This window comes from Scyliorhinus torazame, chromosome 21 (assembly GCF_047496885.1).
Source record: "Scyliorhinus torazame isolate Kashiwa2021f chromosome 21, sScyTor2.1, whole genome shotgun sequence".
Classification (NCBI taxonomy): Eukaryota; Metazoa; Chordata; class Chondrichthyes; order Carcharhiniformes; family Scyliorhinidae; genus Scyliorhinus; species Scyliorhinus torazame.
The window spans coordinates 63,373,760-63,393,873 of NC_092727.1; the positions used below are offsets into that span (position 1 = coordinate 63,373,760).

At 51.3% G+C, this 20,114-nt stretch overlaps 1 protein-coding gene across 1 annotated transcript in view; it reads right to left on the bottom strand.

Moving 5' to 3' along the window:
- The window catches only part of LOC140398321 (Fc receptor-like protein 5), a 293,198-nt gene that overhangs the window by 254,484 nt on the left and 18,600 nt on the right, over nt 1-20,114 (bottom strand). The window contains exon 2 of the mRNA XM_072486879.1: nt 17,058-17,351. Within this exon, the coding sequence (XP_072342980.1) occupies nt 17,058-17,351 (294 nt within the window). The remainder of the gene's footprint in view (nt 1-17,057; nt 17,352-20,114) is intronic.

A 20,114-nucleotide genomic window follows, 5' to 3' on the forward strand; every position in this document is an offset into this window, starting at 1 on the left:
TAGAGGTTGCAAGCCTTCCTTGGGTACAGGAACAAAGACATCTCCAAACACAAATAAACAAATCAGCAAATTGCACGATACAAAAATCAAACCAAGCAATAAATTTCACGAACAAGCGAACACACAAATTAGGAGTAACTGTAGACCATTCAGACCCTCGAGGCTGATATTCAATATAATCTTGGCTGATCTGTTTTTGTTGAAGACTCAGCCGGGATTCTCCAATAATGGGGCTATGTCCCCTCGCCCGCCAGAAAACGGGCGTGAATCAGTCTGGACTTTTTTCTAAAAAGTCCGGAGTAATTCTCCAGCTTTAAGGGGGCTTGCAGGGCCCCGGCGTGCGCCACACAGCTCCTGTTGCCGATACGTGGCCCTGCACTTCCGTCCGCGGGTCTGTGCATTCGAGTGGTGGCGCCGGCCCGCGCCACGTGGTGGAACCACACAGTGGGCCGACGCGACGCGGAAGGACGTAGGCCCCCGCAGATCACGCGTGCCCGCCAATCAGTGGCCCCCGATCGTGGGCTTGGCCGTCGTGGAGGCCCCCCCGCCCGAGACTGATACCCCCGCCACCCCCACCAGGATAGCCACCGCAGCCGCGATGCCGAGCTCCCGCCGGGTGGAACCATACGAGAACCACGCCGGTGGGAACTCGGCCAGTTGACCACAGAGATTTGCCGCGGGGGCCTCTTTCAACGGCCCACCGGCGCCGCGTCGACCGCGCACGCTCGGCTGGTGGTGATTCTCCGGTCGACGGAGAATGTTGCGAAGGCGTTGCGGGTCCGACGCCTCATTCTGCGTACCTTCGCTGGGGGCTCAGAGAATCCCGGCCTACATTTCTCATCTATCCTCGATAACCTTTGATCCCCTTGTCAAACTTTATATCTTCCCTATCTATCTCCCTCCGCCATTAAAATATTCAGTGACCCCCCCTGCCTCCACCACCTTCTGGGGCAGAGAGTTCCAAAGTCTCATAATTCTCTGAGATAATTCATTTCTCCTCATCTCTGTCCTTTCAGGGTGAGCGTTAACTTTAAAACAGTGCCCCCTAATCTGGTCACACCCACAGGAGGAAACATCCTTTCCACATCCCCCTTGTCAATATCATTCCTAATATTATGCACTCCAATCAAATCACCCCTCACTCTTCTAAACTCCAGTGAAAACTGGAGTGGATAGGTCAGTCCAACGTATCCTCATAAGACAACCCACTCATTCCAGGTATCAACCGAGTAAACCTCCTCTGAACCACCTCCCTCCTTTAACAAAGTGACCAAAATTGCACACAGTATTCTAGATGGGGGCTCGATTCTCCGATAATGAGTGTTGACGCCGTCGTGAAAATGGAGGAGTTTCACGTCAGCGTCATCGGGCCGCCAGCAATTCGATGGCCCACAAGGGGCTACAGGCACAATGGGAAGCGCCCAAGGGAGCGGCAGTCGATACACGGGTTGCATCATTGACGCGACACCACGGCTGCTGATAAACATTCTCCCCCCCACACTCAGCGTCGCAGGCAAGATGGCCGCCAGATGAGCAGCACCGTGATTTAGGGACGGCGAGTTGGACACCCTCCTAGAGGCTGTGGAGGAGAGGAGGCTGCTGTTGTACCCCGGGCTAGGACGCAGGACAGCAGCCGCCATCGCTCGCCGTGCTTGGGCGGAGGTGGCCGATGCCGTCAGCGCCGTCAGGCCGGTGGCCAGGACTGTGCCGAAAGAAGCTGTACGACCACCTCGGCAGCCAGGGTGAGTACCCAGCACTATGCCCCTGGCACCAACCACACTACCCCCACACACATGTGACCCGCCCCCCACCCAGAGGGATGATCCCACCCCGACCCACATGACTGCACCCACCCATGCCAGCTCCAATGGCCGGGTGCCCTGTGCACTGATGCCATCAGAGACCCAACCCCTGAGCTGCATGCGTCGGACCGTCTAACATTGCTGCTGTTTGTGTTCCCCCCCCCCCGCCAGGAAATGTCCACGAATAACCGCGGGGAGCGGGAGAAGACCAAAGCAGGACCACCAGAACTGCATTCCCTCACCGTGCCCGAGCAGAGGGCACTATACATTGTTGGCAGACCGGAGGAGCGAGAGGTTGCTGTTGCGGAGGCGCGCCACCAAGTGAGAACCCCCTGCGTGTCTGCAGCCCCTCACAACACGTGTGCCCCCCCTCACCCCACCCCCACTCACCCCACTCCCATCACCCTACCCCCTCACCCCAACACGCCTCACCCCTGTCCGTCCGTCTAACCATACATGCTGGCTTGTGTCTTGCAGGACCAGCTGGCGATGGTCCCGGCCCAGCCAGCGGCCCCCCCGCCCCCGGCCAGTGCCAGGGCTGGTGCCCCCCATGGACCCGAGCACCGACGGGGAGGGCAGCCGTAACAACAGCCCTCCGGCCGAGAGGAGACAGGAAACCACGACCCAGGGGACAGACACACAGCACACCGCGACCCAGGGGACAGACACACAGCACACCGCGACTCAGGGGACAGACACACAGCACACCGCGACCCAGGGGACAGACACACAGCACACCGCGACCCAGGGGACAGACACACAGCACACCGCGACCCAGGGGACAGACACACAGCACACCGCGACCCAGGGGACAGACACACAGCACACCGCGACCCAGGGGACAGACACACAGCACACCGCGACTCAGGGGACAGACACACAGCACACCGCGACCCAGGGGACAGACACACAGCACACCACGACCCAGGGGACAGACACACAGCACACCGCGACCCAGGAGACAGACACACAGCACACCACGACCCAGGGGACAGACACACAGCACACCGCGACCCAGGGGACAGACACACAGCACACCGCGACCCAGGGGACAGACACACAGCACACCACGACTCAGGGGACAGACACACAGCACACCGCGACCCAGGGGACAGACACATAGTACACCGCCACCCAGGGGACAGACACACAGCACACCACGACTCAGGGGACAGACACACAGCACACCGCGACCCAGGGGACAGACACGCAGCACACCACGACTCAGGGGACAGACACACAGCACACCGCGACCCAGGGGACAGACACATAGTACACCGCCACCCAGGGGACAGACACACAGCACACCACGACTCAGGGGACAGACACACAGCACACCGCGACCCAGGGGACAGACACACAGCACACCGCGACCCAGGGGACAGACACACAGCACACCGCGACCCAGGGGACAGACACACAGCACACCGCGACCCAGGGGACAGACACACAGCACACCACGACCCAGGGGACAGACACACAGCACACCGCGACCCAGGGGACAGACACATAGTACACCGCGACCCAGGAGACAGACAGACAGCACACCGTGACCCAGGGGACAGACACACAGCACACCGCGACCCAGGAGACAGACAGACAGCACACCACGACTCAGGGGACAGACACACAGCACACCACGACTCAGGGGACAGACACACAGCACACCACGACTCAGGGGACAGACACACAGCACACCACGACTCAGGGGACAGACACACAGCAAACCACGACCCAGGGGACAGACACACAGCACACCACGACCCAGGGGACAGACACACAGCACACCGCGACCCAGGGGACAGACACACAGCACACCGCGACCCAGGGGACATACACACAGCACACCGCGACGCAGGAGACCCCGGACTTCGCGTCCGATGAGGACAGAATTTGCGTCACTGCTGTCCCCTACACCCTCCACCACTCAGAGACTATCACCTCGGCTGGACTCTTTAGTGAGGAGGCTTCTGGGACACTTATTGGTGCGCACGACACAGCCGCTCCGGTACAGCAGGTAGAGGGAGGAGCAGCCGAGGGGGCGGACGGTCGGAGGGCAGCCCAGCCCCAGCAACCAGCTGCCGCCCGACGGGTCCCGGATTCCTCGAATATCCAGTCCCACCCATAGACCGGGTGCAGTCAGAGACCCAGAGACTAGGGGAGGGGATGGCGGCCGGCTTACAGCACCTGCAAAGGCAGGTGGAGGAGTTCGACCGGCTACAGGAGCAGAGGGAGTGGGGCCAGTCATGCGTGCCACCCAGGTCAAAACCGCACGGATGCCACGTTCACAGTGGAGGCACTGGGGGCAAAGGTGTCAGACATGGGTCAGGTTATGCAAGGCCTGGGGCTATATCTGTGCAGGCGGGGACCGGGGCCCAGGACATGGTTGCCTGTGTGCTAGAGCCAGCTGCAGATTGCAGCGGCGCTCCGCAGTGTGTCCCGGTCTCAGCAGGCCATGGCTGAGAGCATCGGCGCCATTGCCCAGGTTCTGCCCAGCGCCGCACTGACCCAGAGGGAGATAGCGCAGTCCCAGACAGGGATGGCCTACACCCTGTGCTCCATGGCTGATAACGTTCAGACCCTGGTCGATATCAGAGCGGGCCTCCAGGCAACGGCAGGTGGCGGGGGGCCAAGGGGGATCGCTCCGCTCGCACCCCCATCCAATGGAGAGGCCCAGGGCCATCGTGCACCCCGAGGGAGGAGGTGATGCTGGGGCCCGTGCCGGCGGCTCCTGCAGGTGAGGTGCCAGAACACCACGGCATCTTGGACTCCCCCCTCCAGTCCCTGGTGCATCTGGTGGGCAGCGGGCAGAACAGAACGCCAGCCGGGACACCCGAGGATCAGCCGGGCCCATCCAGGCCGGGCCGCCCAAGGAAACATGCGCCAACGGGAACCCTCATCGCAGGGCAGGAGTCACAGCTGTCCGCCTCCACTCCTGCTGTACCGTCTGTGGAACCACCTAGGCATAATGATACGGCCTGTAAGGCCAGAAAGAAAGACACCAGTTATGTTGGCACAGGTGCAGGGCACAGTTTAGTTATAGGGGCTAGGGCACAGATTGTATGTACTGACTGCACATTAAACACATGTCATCACCGATGAAAGCTGCCTCTGTTCTCTGTCCGATGGGTGCGGGGGTGGGGCAGTCAGTGATGGCCACTGTGGGTGAGGGGTGGTGGAAGAGTGAAGGGCCAGTGGGTGCAGCGTGCAGGACCCCACCCCCCCACCCCCCCAGATGCCCCATCACAACAGGGCCATGTGATGGACTGGCCAGCTTGCATGCAGGGATCACCAAGGTGGGAGGTGCTACTGTCTAATGATGTGGAGCTCGGAACTCATCGCAGAACGGGCTGTCATCATCCTCCATCCCATGGACCAGACCTGCTGTCGCTGGCAACCCAGTGACCCGGCTCGTTGTGCCGCCTGTGTATATATAATGGAGGGGGGGTGCACATGCGGGTGGATGGGTGGTCGGGGAGGTGAATGTGTTCGGTGATGGGAGAGGTGAGTGTGTTCGGTGGTGTGGGAGGTGAGTGTGTTCGGTGGTGTGGGAGGTGAGTGTGGTCGGTGCTGAGGGGGTGTGGTAATGTGGTGTCCGTGCCCCCCACCCCCCCCCCCACCACCACCCCCCCAAGTTGGTGAAATGTGCGTCAACCAAAGCATCAAGTACTCACTGGCCCTGCCGATGGCGTAGCACATCGCATGCATGCCCAGCCCAATTGTCCCACCCACCCTCCTCCTCGTCTGACGGGGCTTGCCCTTGCTCCTCCTCCTCCTCCAGTACATCGCCCCTCTGCTGAGCAATGTTGTGGAGGACACAGCAGACCACAACGAAGTGGCCGACCCTCCTGGCCTCATACTGGAGGCCCTTCCAGAGCGGTCCAGGCTTCTTGAGCGCATCTTCAGGACCCCGAAGCACCTCTCCACCACACCCCTGGCCGCACAATGGGCCTCATTGTAGCAGTTCTCCGCGTTGGTCTCTGGCCTCCGTATAGGCGTCATCAGCCATGACCGCAGCCCCCTGTCTCCCAGCAACCAGCCCCACAGCCGGGTGGAGGTGTCCCTCAAACATTCCAGGTATGAATGATTGTGCCAGGATAAACGAGTCATGTATACTCCCTGGGTACCGGGTGCAGACGTGCAGGATCTTCATCTGGTGGTCACAGACCACCTGTACGTTCATGGAATGATAACCCTTCCTGTTTGTGAACATTGGCCTCTCATCCGCCGGTGCCCTTAGGGCGACATGCACCCCATCGATGACCCCTGGACCTGGGGAAATCCTGGCAATGGCAGTGAGCCCCGCTGCCCGGGCATCCTGGTGGGGGCGGTAAACTGAATTTACCGGTCCGGAAGGGCATACAGTACGTCCGTGACAGCGCGGATGCACCTGTGCACCAATGCCTGAGAGATCCCACTCAGCAACTGGAATGACCCCGTGACGTAGAAGTTGTGGGCGACCGGTAGCGGGTGTTCTCCCCCTGCCCCATGCAGTGCCAGGTGTGCCATCATGTGGCAGATATGAGCAACAATTTTCCAGCTCTTCGATGCCCGGTCCGGGGGTTCCTGGAAGGACATATGGCGCCGGAACACGCGGGGCCTCATCAGGTACTTCCTTGGCACCACAATCTCCTCCCCCTTGTCCCGTTCCTCCTCGGCCTGTCGGGCAGGTGGCCCTCCAGCCTGAGTGGCTGGCACATGCCCCTCTTCAGTCCGCTCCTCTGCTGCGGCCTCCACCGCCTCTCTGAGCCGCCTGCGCTCACGCTGCCACGGCGGCCAGCATTGCTCGATGGTTCCCAAATGATCATTTGCAGGGCTAAGGGGACACAGTGTTACCAGGGCGCATACGCCCGTGCACAGCCAGGTACCATGGGCTACATGTTGGCCCCGGTTGGCACCGCGCACCCCGGCCATGCATGTCCCCCACCCCTGCCCCGTCGGTGCCCCCACTCCTGGCGCCCGTCCCTGCCCTGCCCTCACTGGGGGCTGCCATCAGTGTGTCCCTGGGTGGTCCCCCAGTGGGTGCCGGCGATTGGGTGGGGTGGCCGGGGAGGGTGTCGGGACCCACCCATCCGGCCGTTAACCCTGCCCTCACCCAGGGACCGGGGTGGGTACCCACAAGATGGCCACCGTAATGGCACCCTTTGCATGAGCATCGCCCTGTCACGATGGGGGCTCCCTGACTGCGCGGCCTGTCCTTCCCCCCCCTTCACCTCTCCTCCCCGACCCTGGCAGGACCCCCCCCCCCCCCCGGCCCCCCGCATAAACCACAGCCAGTGTCCGTTACGAGAGCCAGCAGCCCGCCCACGCCAACTCCTACATCCTCCTGCCGCCACATCAGCCAGCACGCCAGCTTCACGATTTTTTGATTTGATTTGATTTGTTATTGTCACATGTATTAGTATACAGTGAAAAGTATTGTTTCTTGCATGCTGTACAAACAATGCATGTTGCGCACAGGGAAGGAAGGAGAGTCTATGGAATGTAATGTTACAGTCATAGCTAGGGTGTCGAGAAAAGATCAACTTAATACGAGGTAGGTCCATTCAAAAGTCTGACGGCAGCAGGGAAGAAGCTGTTCTTGAGTCGGTTGGCACGTGACCTCAAACTTTGGTATCTTTTTCCTGGCGGAAGAAGGTGGAAGAGAATATGTCCGGGGTGCTTAATTATGCTGGTCGCCTTTCCGAGGCAGTGGGAATTATAGTCAATAGATGGGAGGCTGTTTTTTGTGATGGACTGGGCTACATTCACAACCTTTTGTAGTTGCCTGCAGTTTTGGGCAGAGCAGGAACCATACCAAGCTGTGATACAACCAGAAAGAATGCTATAAAAGTTGTAGAGAATCGAAGCTGACATGTCAAACGTCCTCAGTCTTCTGAGAAAGTAGAGTCGTTGGTCGGCTTTCTTAACTATAGTGTCGGCATGGGGGGCCAGGACAGGTTGTTGGTAATCTGGACACCTAAAATCTTTAAGCTCTCGACCCTTTCTTCATTCCCATTTTGTAGATAGGGGCATGTTCTCCTCTACGCCTCCTGAAGTCGATGACAATTGCCTTCATTTTGTTAACAGTGAGGGAGAGATTATGCAAGAATCATCTTCCACAAAGTCACTTTCTTTGGTGAATGCTGATGCAAAGTACATAGATACATAGAAGATAGGAGCAGGAGGAGGCCTTTTGGCCCTTCGAATCTGCTCTGCCATTCATCACGATCATGGCTGGTCATCCAACTCAATAGCCTAATCCTGCTTTCTCCCCATAGCCTTTGATCCCATTCTCCCCAACTGCTATATCTAGCCGCCTCTTGAATATATTCAATGATTCAGCATCAACTACTTCCTGTGGTAATGAATTCCACAGGCTCACCACTCTTTGGGTGAAGAAATGTCTCCTTATCTATGCCCGAAATGGTTTACCCTGAATCCTCAGACTGTGCCCCTGGTCCTGGACACACCCATCATTGGTAACATCTTCCCTGCATCTACCCTGTCTAGTCCTGTTAGAATTTTATAAATCTCTATGAGATCCCCCCCCCCTCATTCTTCTGAACTCCAGCGCGAACAATCCCAACCTAGTCAATCTCTCCTCATATGACAGTCCCGCCATCCCTGGAATCAGTCTGGTAAACCTTTGCTGCACTCCCTCGAGAGCAAGAACATCCGTCCTCAGAGAAGGAGACCAAAACTGCACACAATACTCCAGGTGTGGCCTCACCAAAGCCCTGTTGCAGCAACACATCCGTGCTTCTATACTCGAAACCTCTCACATTGAAGGCCAACATACCATTAGCCTTCTTTACCGCCTGCTGCACCTACATGCTTACCTTCAGCGATTGGTGCACAAGGTCACCCAAGTCGCACTGCACACTCTCCTCTCCCAATTTACAACCATTCAGATAGTAATCTGCCTTCCTGTTTTTGCTTCCAAAGTGAATAACCTCACACTTATCCAAATTATACTGCATCTGCCATAGATTTGCCCACTCGCCCAACCTGTCCAGATCATGCTGTAGGATCCCCGCATCCTCATCACAATTCACCCTCCCACCGAACTTGGTATCATCTGCAAACTTGAGATGTTACATTTTGTTCCTTCATCCAAATCATTAATATATATTGTGAATAGCTGGGGTCCCAGCACTGATCCCTGTGGTACCCCACTAGTTACTGCCTGCCAATTTCAAAAGGACCCATTAATCCCTGCTCTTTGTTTCCTCTCTGCCAACCGGTTTTCTATCCACCTCAATATATTTCCCCCAATCCCATGCGCTTTACTTTTTGCACAATAATCTCTTATGCGGTACTTTGGCAAACGCCTTCTGAAAGTCTAAATATACATCGGCTGGCTCCCCCTTGTCAACTGTACTGGTTACATCTTCAAAGAATTGCAAGCATGATTTTCCCTTCATAAATCCATGCTGACTCTGACTGATCCTGCCACTGCTTTCTAAATGTTTTACTATAAAGCCCTTGATAATGGATTCAAGCATTTTCTCCACTACCGATGTTAGGCTTACTGGTCTATAATTCCCTGCTTTCTCGCTACCCCCCTTTTTCGGAGTGACATGAGCTACCCTCCAATCTGCAGGGACAATTCCAGAGTCTATAGAATCCCTGAAGATGACCACCAGTGTATCCACTATTTCCAGAGCCACCTCCTTAAGCATTCTGGGATGCAGATTCTCAGGCCCTGGGGATTTATCCGCCTTCAATCCCATCAGTTTTCCCAGCACCAGATGTGGAGATGCCAGCATTGGACTGGGGTGAGCACAGTAAGGTGTCTTACAACACCAGGTTAAAGTCCAACAGGTTTGTTTCAAACCACTAGCTTTCGGGGCACTGCTCCTTTACCTCAGGAAGGAGAAGTGCTCTGAAAGCTAGTGATTCGAAACAAACCTGTTGGACTTGTAACCTGGTGTTGGAAGACTTCTTACTCTACTAATGTCGATCTCCCTCAGTTCTTCACTCTCACTAAACCTTTCATTCTCCAACATTTCTGGTATCTGATTTGTGTCCTCTTTTGTGAAGACAGAACCAAAGTATGTATTCAATTGCTCAGCCATTTCTTTGTGCCTTATTATGCATTCCCCTGTTTCTGTCTGTAGGGGGCCTACAATTCTCTTTACCAATTTTTCTCTTCACATATCTATAGAAACTCTTAGTGTCAGTCTTTATGTTCCCTACAAGCTTCCTTTCGTACTGTGCTTTCCCCTTCTTAATCAATCCCTTCGTCCTTCGTTGCTGAATTCTAAACTGCTCCCAATCCTCAGACCTATTATTTTTCTTGGCCAATCTGAATGCTTCTTCCTTGTATCGGATACTATTTCTAATTTCCTTTGTAAGCCATGGATTGGCCCTCTTACCCCCTTTGCTTTTTGCCAGACAGGAATGAACAGTTGCTGTAGTTCCCCCATGCGTTCCTTGAATGTTTGCCATCGCCTATCCACTGTCATCCCTTTAAGTAACTCTCCCAATCTATCAAGGCCAACTCACGCCTTATATCTTCATAGTTTCCTTTATTAAGATTCAACACCATCGTCTCCAAATCAACTACTTCCCTCTCCATCTTGATACAAAATTCTAGCATGTTATGGTCGCTCATCCACAAGAGATCTTGTACAGCCAGGTTGGCAATGATTCCCTTCTCATTACACAGTAACCAGTCTAAGATGGCCTGCTCTCTGGTTGGTTCCTCCACATATTGGTCAATAAAACCATCCTGTATACACTCCAGGAATTCCTCCTTTACAGCATTGTGGCTAATTGGATTTGCCCAATCTATGTGAAGATTAAAAGCACCCATGATCACCGATATTCCCTTGTTACACGCATCTCTAATTTTGTGTTTAATGCCATTCCCAACCCACCACTGCAGTTTGGGGGTCTATATACGACACCCGCTTGTGTTTGTTGCCCCTTGGTATTTCTCAACTCTACCCATACAGATTCCACATTGTCAGAGCTAATATCCTTTCTCACTGCTGTGTTAATTTCCTCTTTAACCAGCAGTGCCATGCCACCACCTTTTCTTTTATGCCTGTCCTTCCTAAATACTGAGAACCCTGGGACATTCAGTTCCCATCCCTGGTCACCCTGCAGCCATGTCTCCGTAATCCCAATTATATCGTACCCATTTGTATCTATCTGCACGATTAGTTCATCCACTTTATTGCAAATGCTCCGGGCATTAAGGCACAGAGCCTTTAAGTTTGTCTTTGTCACATTGTTTGTCTTGCTCCCAATATTTTTCTTTATTGCCCTGTTTGCATTTTGCCCTTGGTTTCTCCACCTATCACGTTTCTTACTCACTTTTCTACCTTTTGTTTTTGTTCTTACTCCCTCTCTCTCGGATTCTTTGCATAGGTACCCATCCCCCGGCATATTAGTTTAAACCCTTCCCAACTGCTCTAGCAAATAAACATCAGTTCCAGACCTGCCCAGGTGTAACCCGTCTGGTTTGTACAGGTCCCACGTCCCCCAGAACTGGTCCCAATGCCCCAGGAATCTGAAACCCTCAGCCACATGTTCACCCAATATATCCTGTCATTTCTACTCTGACTAGCACGTGGCACCAGCAGTAATCCTGAGATCACTACCTTTGAGGTCCGATTTCTTAACTTCCTTCCTAATTCCCTGTGTTCTGCTTTTAGGACCTCATCCCTTTTTTAACCTGTGTCGTTTGTACCGATGTGTACCACGACCACTGGCTGTTCACTCTCCCCCTCCAGAATGTCCTGTACCCGCTCCAAGACATCCTTGAACCTAGCACCAGGGAGGCAACATACCATCCTGGAGTCTCGTTTGCGGCCACAGAAACGCCTGTCTAATCTCCTTACAATTGAATCCCCTATAACTATTGCACTATCACACTTATCACCCCTCTCCTCTGCAGCAGAACCAACAATGGTGCCACAAGCTTGGCTGTTGCTGTTTTCCCCTGAGAGGCCATTCCCCACAACAGTATCCAAAGCGGTATATCTGCTCTGCAGGGGAATGGCCACAGGAGATTCCTGCAGTACCTGCCTAGCTCTCTTGCTCTGCCTGGTGGTCACCCATTGCCTTCCTGCCTGTGGAGTCTGAGCCTGCGGTGTGATATTATTCATTTAGTACCTCGCCTATTTCCTCTGGCTCAACACATAGACACCCCCCACTGTACTTAAGTGGTCCAATCCTTTCCCTGACCATCCTTCTTGCTTTTTACATATGAATAAAAAGCTTTGGGATTCACCTTAATCCTATTTGCCATGTAGTCGGACCCAAATTTTGTCACGCAGTCGTGTGTGCATAAGTAGTATAGTAGGGGGCTAAGTACACAGCCTTGCGGGGCCCCGGTATTTAGGACTATCGTGGAGGAGGTGTTGTTGTTTATTCTTATTGATTGTGGTCTATGGGTCAGAAAGTCAAGCAAGCAGTTGCAGAGTGAGGAGCCAAGTCCTAGGTTTTGAACCTTTGATATGAGCTTGTCTGGGATTATGGTGTTGAAGGCAGAGCTGTAGTCAATAAATAGGAGTCTGAAGTAGGAGTCCTTGTTGTCGACATGCTCCAGGGATGAGTGTGGGGCCAGGGAGATGGCGTCTGCTGTGGACCAGTTGTGGCAGTGTGCGAATTGAAGTGGACTTCGGCATCCTGGGAGTATGGAGTTGATGTACTTCAAGACCAACCTCTCGAAGCACTTCGAGATTGATTGATGTCAGAGCCATCGGACGGTAGTCATTGAGGCACGTTGCCTGGTTCTTCTTTGCCACTGGTATGAATGTGGTCTTCTTGCAGCAGGTGGGGACCTCGGAGCGGAGTAGGATCAGGTTGAAGATGTCCGCGAACACATCGGCCAGCTGGTCTGCGCAGGCTCTGAGTGCACGACCGGGGACCCGGCCGGACCCATCGCCTTCTGAGGATTCACCTTCAGGAAGGCTGGAATGACTTCGGAAGCTATGACGGTGGGTATGGGTGTGGCTGGGGCTGCCGGGGCAGTCGACAGCGGATTACTGGTTTCCTGCTTGAACTGAGCAGAGACTGCATTGAGTTCATCGGGGAGGGGTGTGCTGCTGCCAGAGCTACTGTAGCCTACTGTATGGTTTAGCGTTGCCACAACTGCCGAGAGTCTGTAACTCTAGCTTGGTCTGATACTGTCTCTTGACATCCCGGATGGCTTTGCGGAGGTTCTACCTGGATTTCCTATGTAGGTCAGGATCGCCTGACCTGAACGCATCAGACCTGTCCTTCCTGATTAAGCCATGGTTTCCTGTTGGGGAACGATGAGTTAATTTGTTTCACTGATGTTGATTAAGAAACTATATTCCCCAGGAATGACCTCCCTGTATTTTTTCAGAATAGTGCTATGGGGGTCTTGGTCACTTTGGATCGATAGGCCTTGGTTTAATGTCTCATCAAGCTGGAACCTCAAACAAAACAGAAGTCCAAAGGTGCCAGCCTCGATTTTGGGCTCACATCTCTGGTGTAAGACTTAAACCCACATCCTTGTGACTTAAGTGATAGTGCGACCAACTTAGCTATGATTAATAAACAGGATAAATGAACTTTTTTAATAGCTCTGCACTAGAGAGGGTGCAGAGGAGATTCACCAGGATGTTGCGATGGAGTATTTTAGCTATGAAGAGAGGCTGGAAAAGCTTTGGTTGTTTTCTTTGTGACAAGGCAGTCTGAGAGGAGAACTGATTGAGGTGCATAAGATTGAGGGGTAAAGGGCATCATGGTAGCGCAGTGATTAGCACTGCTGGCTCACGGCGCCGAGGGTCCCAGGTTGCACATTCTCCCCTTGTTTGCAGGGGTTTTGCCCCCACAGCCCAAAGACGTGCAGGGTAGTGGGCAGCACGGTAGCATAGTGATTAGCACAAATGCTTCACAGCTTCAGGGTCCCAGGTTCGATTCCCGGCTTGGGTCACTGTCTGTGCAGAGTCTGCACATCCTCCCCGTGTGTGCGTGGGTTTCCTCCGGGTGTTCCGGTTTCCTCCCACAGTCCAAAGATGTGCAGGTTAGGTGGATTGGCCATGATAAATTGCCCTTAGTGTCCAAAATTGCCCTTCGTGTTGGGTGGGGTTATTGGGTTATGGGGATAGGGTGGAGGTGTGGGCCTGGGTAGGGTGCTCTTTCCAAAGAGCCGGTGCAGACTCGATGGGCCGAATGGCCTCCTTCTGTACTGTAAATTCTATACTCTATTGGCCATGCTAAAATTGCCCCTTAATTGAAAAAAAAGAATTGGGTACTCAAAATGTATTTTTAAAAAGAAATTTTAAAAAGAATGATTGAGGGTTATGGTTAGGGTGGAAAGAAAGCATCTGTTCCCCTTGGATGAAGGGTCAACAACAAGGATCCACAATTTTATGGTGAATGGCAGGAGATTTTGAGGGGGGGAACTCTCCCAGAAGGTGAAGGGAATCTAGAGAGCACTGCCTGGGAGGGTAGCTGGAGGCAGGAAACCTCGCAAGTTTTAAAAAGTACTTGGATGAGCACTTTGAAGTTTCATAATATTCAAGGCTTATGGGTAGCACAGTGGTTAGCACTGTGGCTTCACGGCTCCGGGTCCCAGGTTCGATTCCCAGCTTGGGTCGCTGTCTATGTGGAGTCTGCACGTTCTCCCCGTGTCTGCGTGGGTTTCCTCCGGGAGCTCCGGTTTCCTCCTACAAGTCCCGAAAGACGTGAATTGGACATTCTGAATTCTCCCTCTGTGTACCCAAACAGATGCTGGAATGTAGCGACTAGGGACTTTTCACAGTATCTTCATTGCGATGTAAGCCTGGTTGTGACACTAAAGATTATTATTAAAAAGATTTGTCTTGTTGAAGTCGCCGGGTACGATGAACAAGGCCTCCGAGTATTCTGTTTCGTTGTTGTTTATAACTGTTCATCCAGCGCCTTCTTCACTTCTGCCTGGGGTGGGATGTAGATCCCTGTGATAATGGCTGAAGTGAACTCGCGTAGAAGATAGTATGGGCGGCACTTCATGGTCAGGTATTCCAGGTCCGGGAAGCAATATGTCGCTAGGGTCTCCACATCCAAGCACCAGGAGGACTTGATGAGGAAGCAAACCCCTCGAGCCTTTGCTTTGCCTGATGACGTGGTGCAGTCCGCCCGGTAAATTGAGAAGCCTTCAGGTTCTATGGCACAGTCCAGTGAGGCAGGGGTAAGCCATGTCTCTGTGAAACAGAGCACACAGCAGTCTCTTACTTCCCTCTGAGAGGTAAGTCTAGTGTTAAGTTCGTCCAACTTGTTTTCAATCGCTTGGAGGTTTGCCAGGGGTATGCTGGGGAGAGGAGTCTTGAAACCGTGCTGCTTTAGTCTTACTCTGATCTGTCATTCACCTTAGCGCAATTATATGCTTTTTTTCCAGAAATTTGATACTTTCCTTAACTTCTTTAATTAATCATGGATGGTGGCTCCTCCCTTTAAAAAATTATATACAGCAGGAATGTATTTATTCTGAGTATTCTGAAATATCCCCTTAAATGCCTGGTACTGCTTCTCTATTGATCTATCCGCAAGCCTAGTATGCCATTTCACTCACCGAGCTTTATTTCTGGAGCAACAGAATGAAAGAATAGGTAATTATGCTAAACCTGGCTCAAACTTTGTTTAGACCACAATCCATGCAGTTCTGGTCACCATATAATAATAAGGTATAGAGGCATTGCAGAGGGGCAGAAAAGATGTACAAAGATACTTTGACATCCATATCAGGAAAACAATTGATAGGCTGTGTGAAAAAAAGATGGCTGAAGGATGATCTAATGAAGATCTTGAAAGTTCTGGAAGATTTTAATGGAGTTGACATAGAGAGAGAGAGGTTGTTCTTGTGGAGAAGAGTATATCTACTGACCATCACTACAGTAACTGAGAAATACAATGGGAAATTTAGAAAACATCCTCACCCAAAGATTGTTAAAAATGTGAAACTCATGTTGGCACATGGTGGGAGTGGTTAGCACTGTGCTTCACAGCTCCAGGGACCCGGGTCCAACTATGGCCTTGAGTGACTGTCTGAATGGAGTTTGCACATTCTCCCCGTATCTGCGTGGGTTTCCTCCGTGTGCTCCCATAGTCCAAAGATGTGCAGGTTCGCTAAATTGCCCCTTAGTGTCCAGGGTTGCGTAGACAAGGTGAAAGAGGTTATTGGAATACGGAAGAGAAGTGGGAAGGGAAAGACAAAGTAGAAGATGTGTTCCCTCTATGGTGCAAATATCACTTTCTAGTTATCAGCCAAAATTGAGGGCGGGAGTCTCCATCGGCCAATGATGGAATCAGGAAAGGCAATTGGGCGGGAATTGGTCAGGAGGCCAAAATCGGGGCCAGCACCATTTTCTGGAGCCTCGACAGTGGGGTCAATGCATTCTACTCCGTATGTACAGTAAACGCCGTTTTCATATCATTAGTGGGCCGACCCGGTATTCTCTGGGACTTCCACAATGCTCTGCCTCCACCGGGAAGAATTCCCGATGGCGAGTTTCATTTGTTTTAAACGTGGGAAACAGATGCCTTGGCTGTTGAGGGAGAGAGAGGAGGTAGGACGTGCAGAAGTGCGACCATGGGCTGTCGCTCCTGCTGCTGGCAGGGCTCGCTGGGGGAAGGAGGGGGAGGGGGGTCGTCTACCAGGTCCGGGGAGTGCAGTGGGGGGTGATGGGGGGTGACAAAGGGATGGGCCGTGGGGTCAGGGCCGTGGGGGCAGGACACGTGAACAGGGCGTCCAGGCACAGAGTGCCATTGCAGCAGCCTGCAAGGCAGCCATCTTGCTGTGCACCCCACTGACTGCTCACTGGTTGTGCAGTATCACATTGTTTTATGTATGGTCGGCCCATATGCAGGATAGGTGGTGGCGTAGTGGTACTGTTACTGGACTAGTATTCCAGAGACCCAGGGTGAAACTTTGGGGACACAAGTTCAAATTCCACAATGGCAGATAATGAAATTTAAATGCAATAAAAATCTGGAATTAGAAGTCTGAAATTAGATGACCATGAAACCATTGTCGATTGTCATCCTTACCTGGTCTCGACTTCATGTGATTCTGGAAAGGTCTAGCAAACCACTTTGTTGAAGGGCAATTAACGGTGGACAATAAATGCTGGTCCAGCCAGTGATGTCCCCATCCCATTGAAAAATCCAATTAGCCATGCTTATCATCACAACATGTATTATTACAACATTACAACAGCTAAATGGTGAAAGTGTTAAATTGATTGCTAAATTCTATGGATGACTTAATTTTCTGAAAGATGGTGCATATTGAAGCAAATTAAAAATTACCTGTTACAGTTAGTTGAGCAGGGTTGCTCTGAGGTGATTGCACCTCTCTTCCTGAAACTATTTTAGAATCCTGACAAGTATACAATCCTGTGTCCCAATCAGAAATGGAATTGATCCGGAGTCTGGCCCACCGCCGCTTTTGGTCTGTACGAGTCAGCAAATCGTTATTTCTGTAGAAAGTGAATGCGCCACTGTTATTACTGGTGAGACTGGTACATGTTATTGTGGCCGCTTCTCCTTTTATGTACACACCCGAATATTGGTCCAGGCTAATTCTTGGTATCAGCAAAGGATCTGAAATTTAAAAAAAAGTTCAGAATGTTATTTAATGTAAAATACATTTGACAGAATTGATATTAAGATGACGATGATAGGATATTAGGATGAAGATGATTCTGGATTGTGGATTTGGAGGATTCTGGCTTGAGGATGATGAGGATAATGATAAATAGGGGATGATGATAGGGTATGAGGGTGATTCTTGATTGTTGATGTTCCTGGATTGGGAATGAGGCTGATTCTGGAATGAGGATGATCCTGGATTGGGATGAGGATGATTGTGAATTTGGGATGAGGATGATTTTGGATTGTGGATAATGCTGGATAGTGGAAGAGGAGGTTCCTGGATTGAGGATCATACTAAATTGTGGATGGGAATGATGAAGATCCTAGATTGAGGATTCTCTTGGATTTTGGCTGATGATGATCCTAGCTTGGGGCTGATGATGATCCTGGATTGGGGATGCGGAAGATCCTTGATTCGGAATGAGGATGATGATGGATTGAGGATGAGAATATCGGATTTGTGATAAGGATGTTCCTGGATTGAGATTTATCCTGAATTGAGGATGATCCTGGACTGAGAATTATTCTGGACTGAGGGTGATTCTGGGATGGTTTTGGATTGTGGATGAGGATGATTCTGTATTGGGCATGATGATTATTATGAATTGAAGATATGGATTGAGGATACGGATGACTCTAGATTGACGATAGTTATGGATTGGAGATGAAGATGATATTTGATTGAGGGTGGGGATGAGCCAACATTGAGCATCATGATAACAATGGGTAGGGGATGATTCTCAATTGTTGATGTTGCTGGATGAGGGAGGATGATGATTCTGGAGTGAGGATGATCCTGGACTGGGTGTGATCCTTGATTGAGGATGAGAATGCTCCTGAATTGGGGTGTGGATGAATTTGGATTGTGGATAATCCTAGATTGTGGACGAGGATTTGCCTGGATTGGCAAAGTTTCAGGATTGAAAATGAAACTAAATTGAGGTATCGGGATTGATGCTGAGGATGATACTGAGCTTGGAATGAGAATAATCCTCAATTGAGGTTGATCCTGAAGTGAGGATGATCCTGAATTGAGGATGATCCTGAATTGAGGTTGGTACTAGATCAAGGATGGGGAGATCCTAGATTGTGGAAGTTTCTGGATTGAGGTTGATCTTGAATTCAGAATGATCCTGGATTGAGGTTGATCTTGAATTCAGGATGATCCTGGATTGAGGTTGCTGGTTTTAGCACAGGGCTAAATAGCTGGCTTTTAAAGCAGACCAAGGCAGGCCAGCAGCACGGTTCAAATCCCGTAGCAGCCTCCCCAAACAGGCGCCGGAATGTGGCGACTCTGGGCTTTTCACAGTAACTTCATTTGAAACCTGCTTGTGACAATAAGCAATTTTCATTGCATCTTGAATTCAGGATGATCCTGAATTGAGGTTGTGGCGATCCTCGATTGAGGATGATTCTGGATTTAGGACGATTCCAAATGGAGGCTGATTTTTGATTGGGGATGAGGATGATTTTGGATTAGGGATGTGTGTGATTGTGAATCGTGGATGTGGATGATTCCGATTGAGAATGATTATGGATTGGGGAAGAAGATGACATTTGATTGAGAATGAGGATGGCCTGGATTAAGGATGAGGATAATTCTCAATTGTCAATGTTGCTGGATTGGTGATGAGGATGATTCTGGAGTTAGGATAATCCTGGATTCGGTGTGATCCTTGATTGAGGATGAAGATTATCCTCGATTGGGATGAGGATGATTGTGGATTGAGGATGAGGATAATTTTGGATTGTGGATAATCCTGCATGGGGCCAAAGGTTCCTAGATTGAGAAAGTTACTGCATGAAGATGATCCTAAATTGAGGATTATCCTGGATTGTGGATGATTCTGGATGGAGGATGATCCTGGATGGAGGATGATCCTGGATTGGGGATGATCCTGGATTGGGGATGATCCTGGATTGACTATTATCCTGGATTGGGGATGAGGATCATCCTGGATTGGGGGTAAATAAGATTCTGGATTTAGGATGAGGATGAATCTGGATTGATGATGAGGATGATACTAGACTGGGAATGAGGATGTTCCTGGATTGAGGCTGATCCTGAATTAAGGATGATCCTAGATTGAGATGGTGAGATCCTGGATTGAGGACGATTATGCATTGAGGATGATCCTGGACTAAGGATTATCCTGGATTGGGGTTGAGGATGATCCTGGATTGGAGGTGGGGACGATCCTCAATTTGGGATAAGGAAGATCCTGGATTTGAGATGAGGATGAATCTGGATTGACGATGTGGATAATACTGGATTGGGGATGAGGATGTTCCTGGATTGAGATTGATGGATCATCATCATCCCTAACAAATGATTTTCGATTAATTTTAATCTTGGATTGAAGATGAGGATGGTCTTGGATTAAGGATGGTCCTGGTTCACAGATGAAGTTGATTCTGGATTTGGGATAACGATGATGCTGGAATGAGGAGGGGGAGGATCCTGGGTTTAGGATAATAGTGGATTGTGTTTGCTCCTGGTTTGAGGTTGATCTTGGTTTGCGGTTGATCCTCGTTTGAAATTGATCCTGGATTGTCGATGATCCTGAATTAAGGATGAGGATGATTCAGGATTGGGGATGAGAATGATTTAGATTGTGGATGATTCTGGATAGGGGTTGACAAAAATCCTGGATTTGGGATGAGGATGGTTCTGAATTGACAACAAGGATAATACTGGATCGTGGATGATGA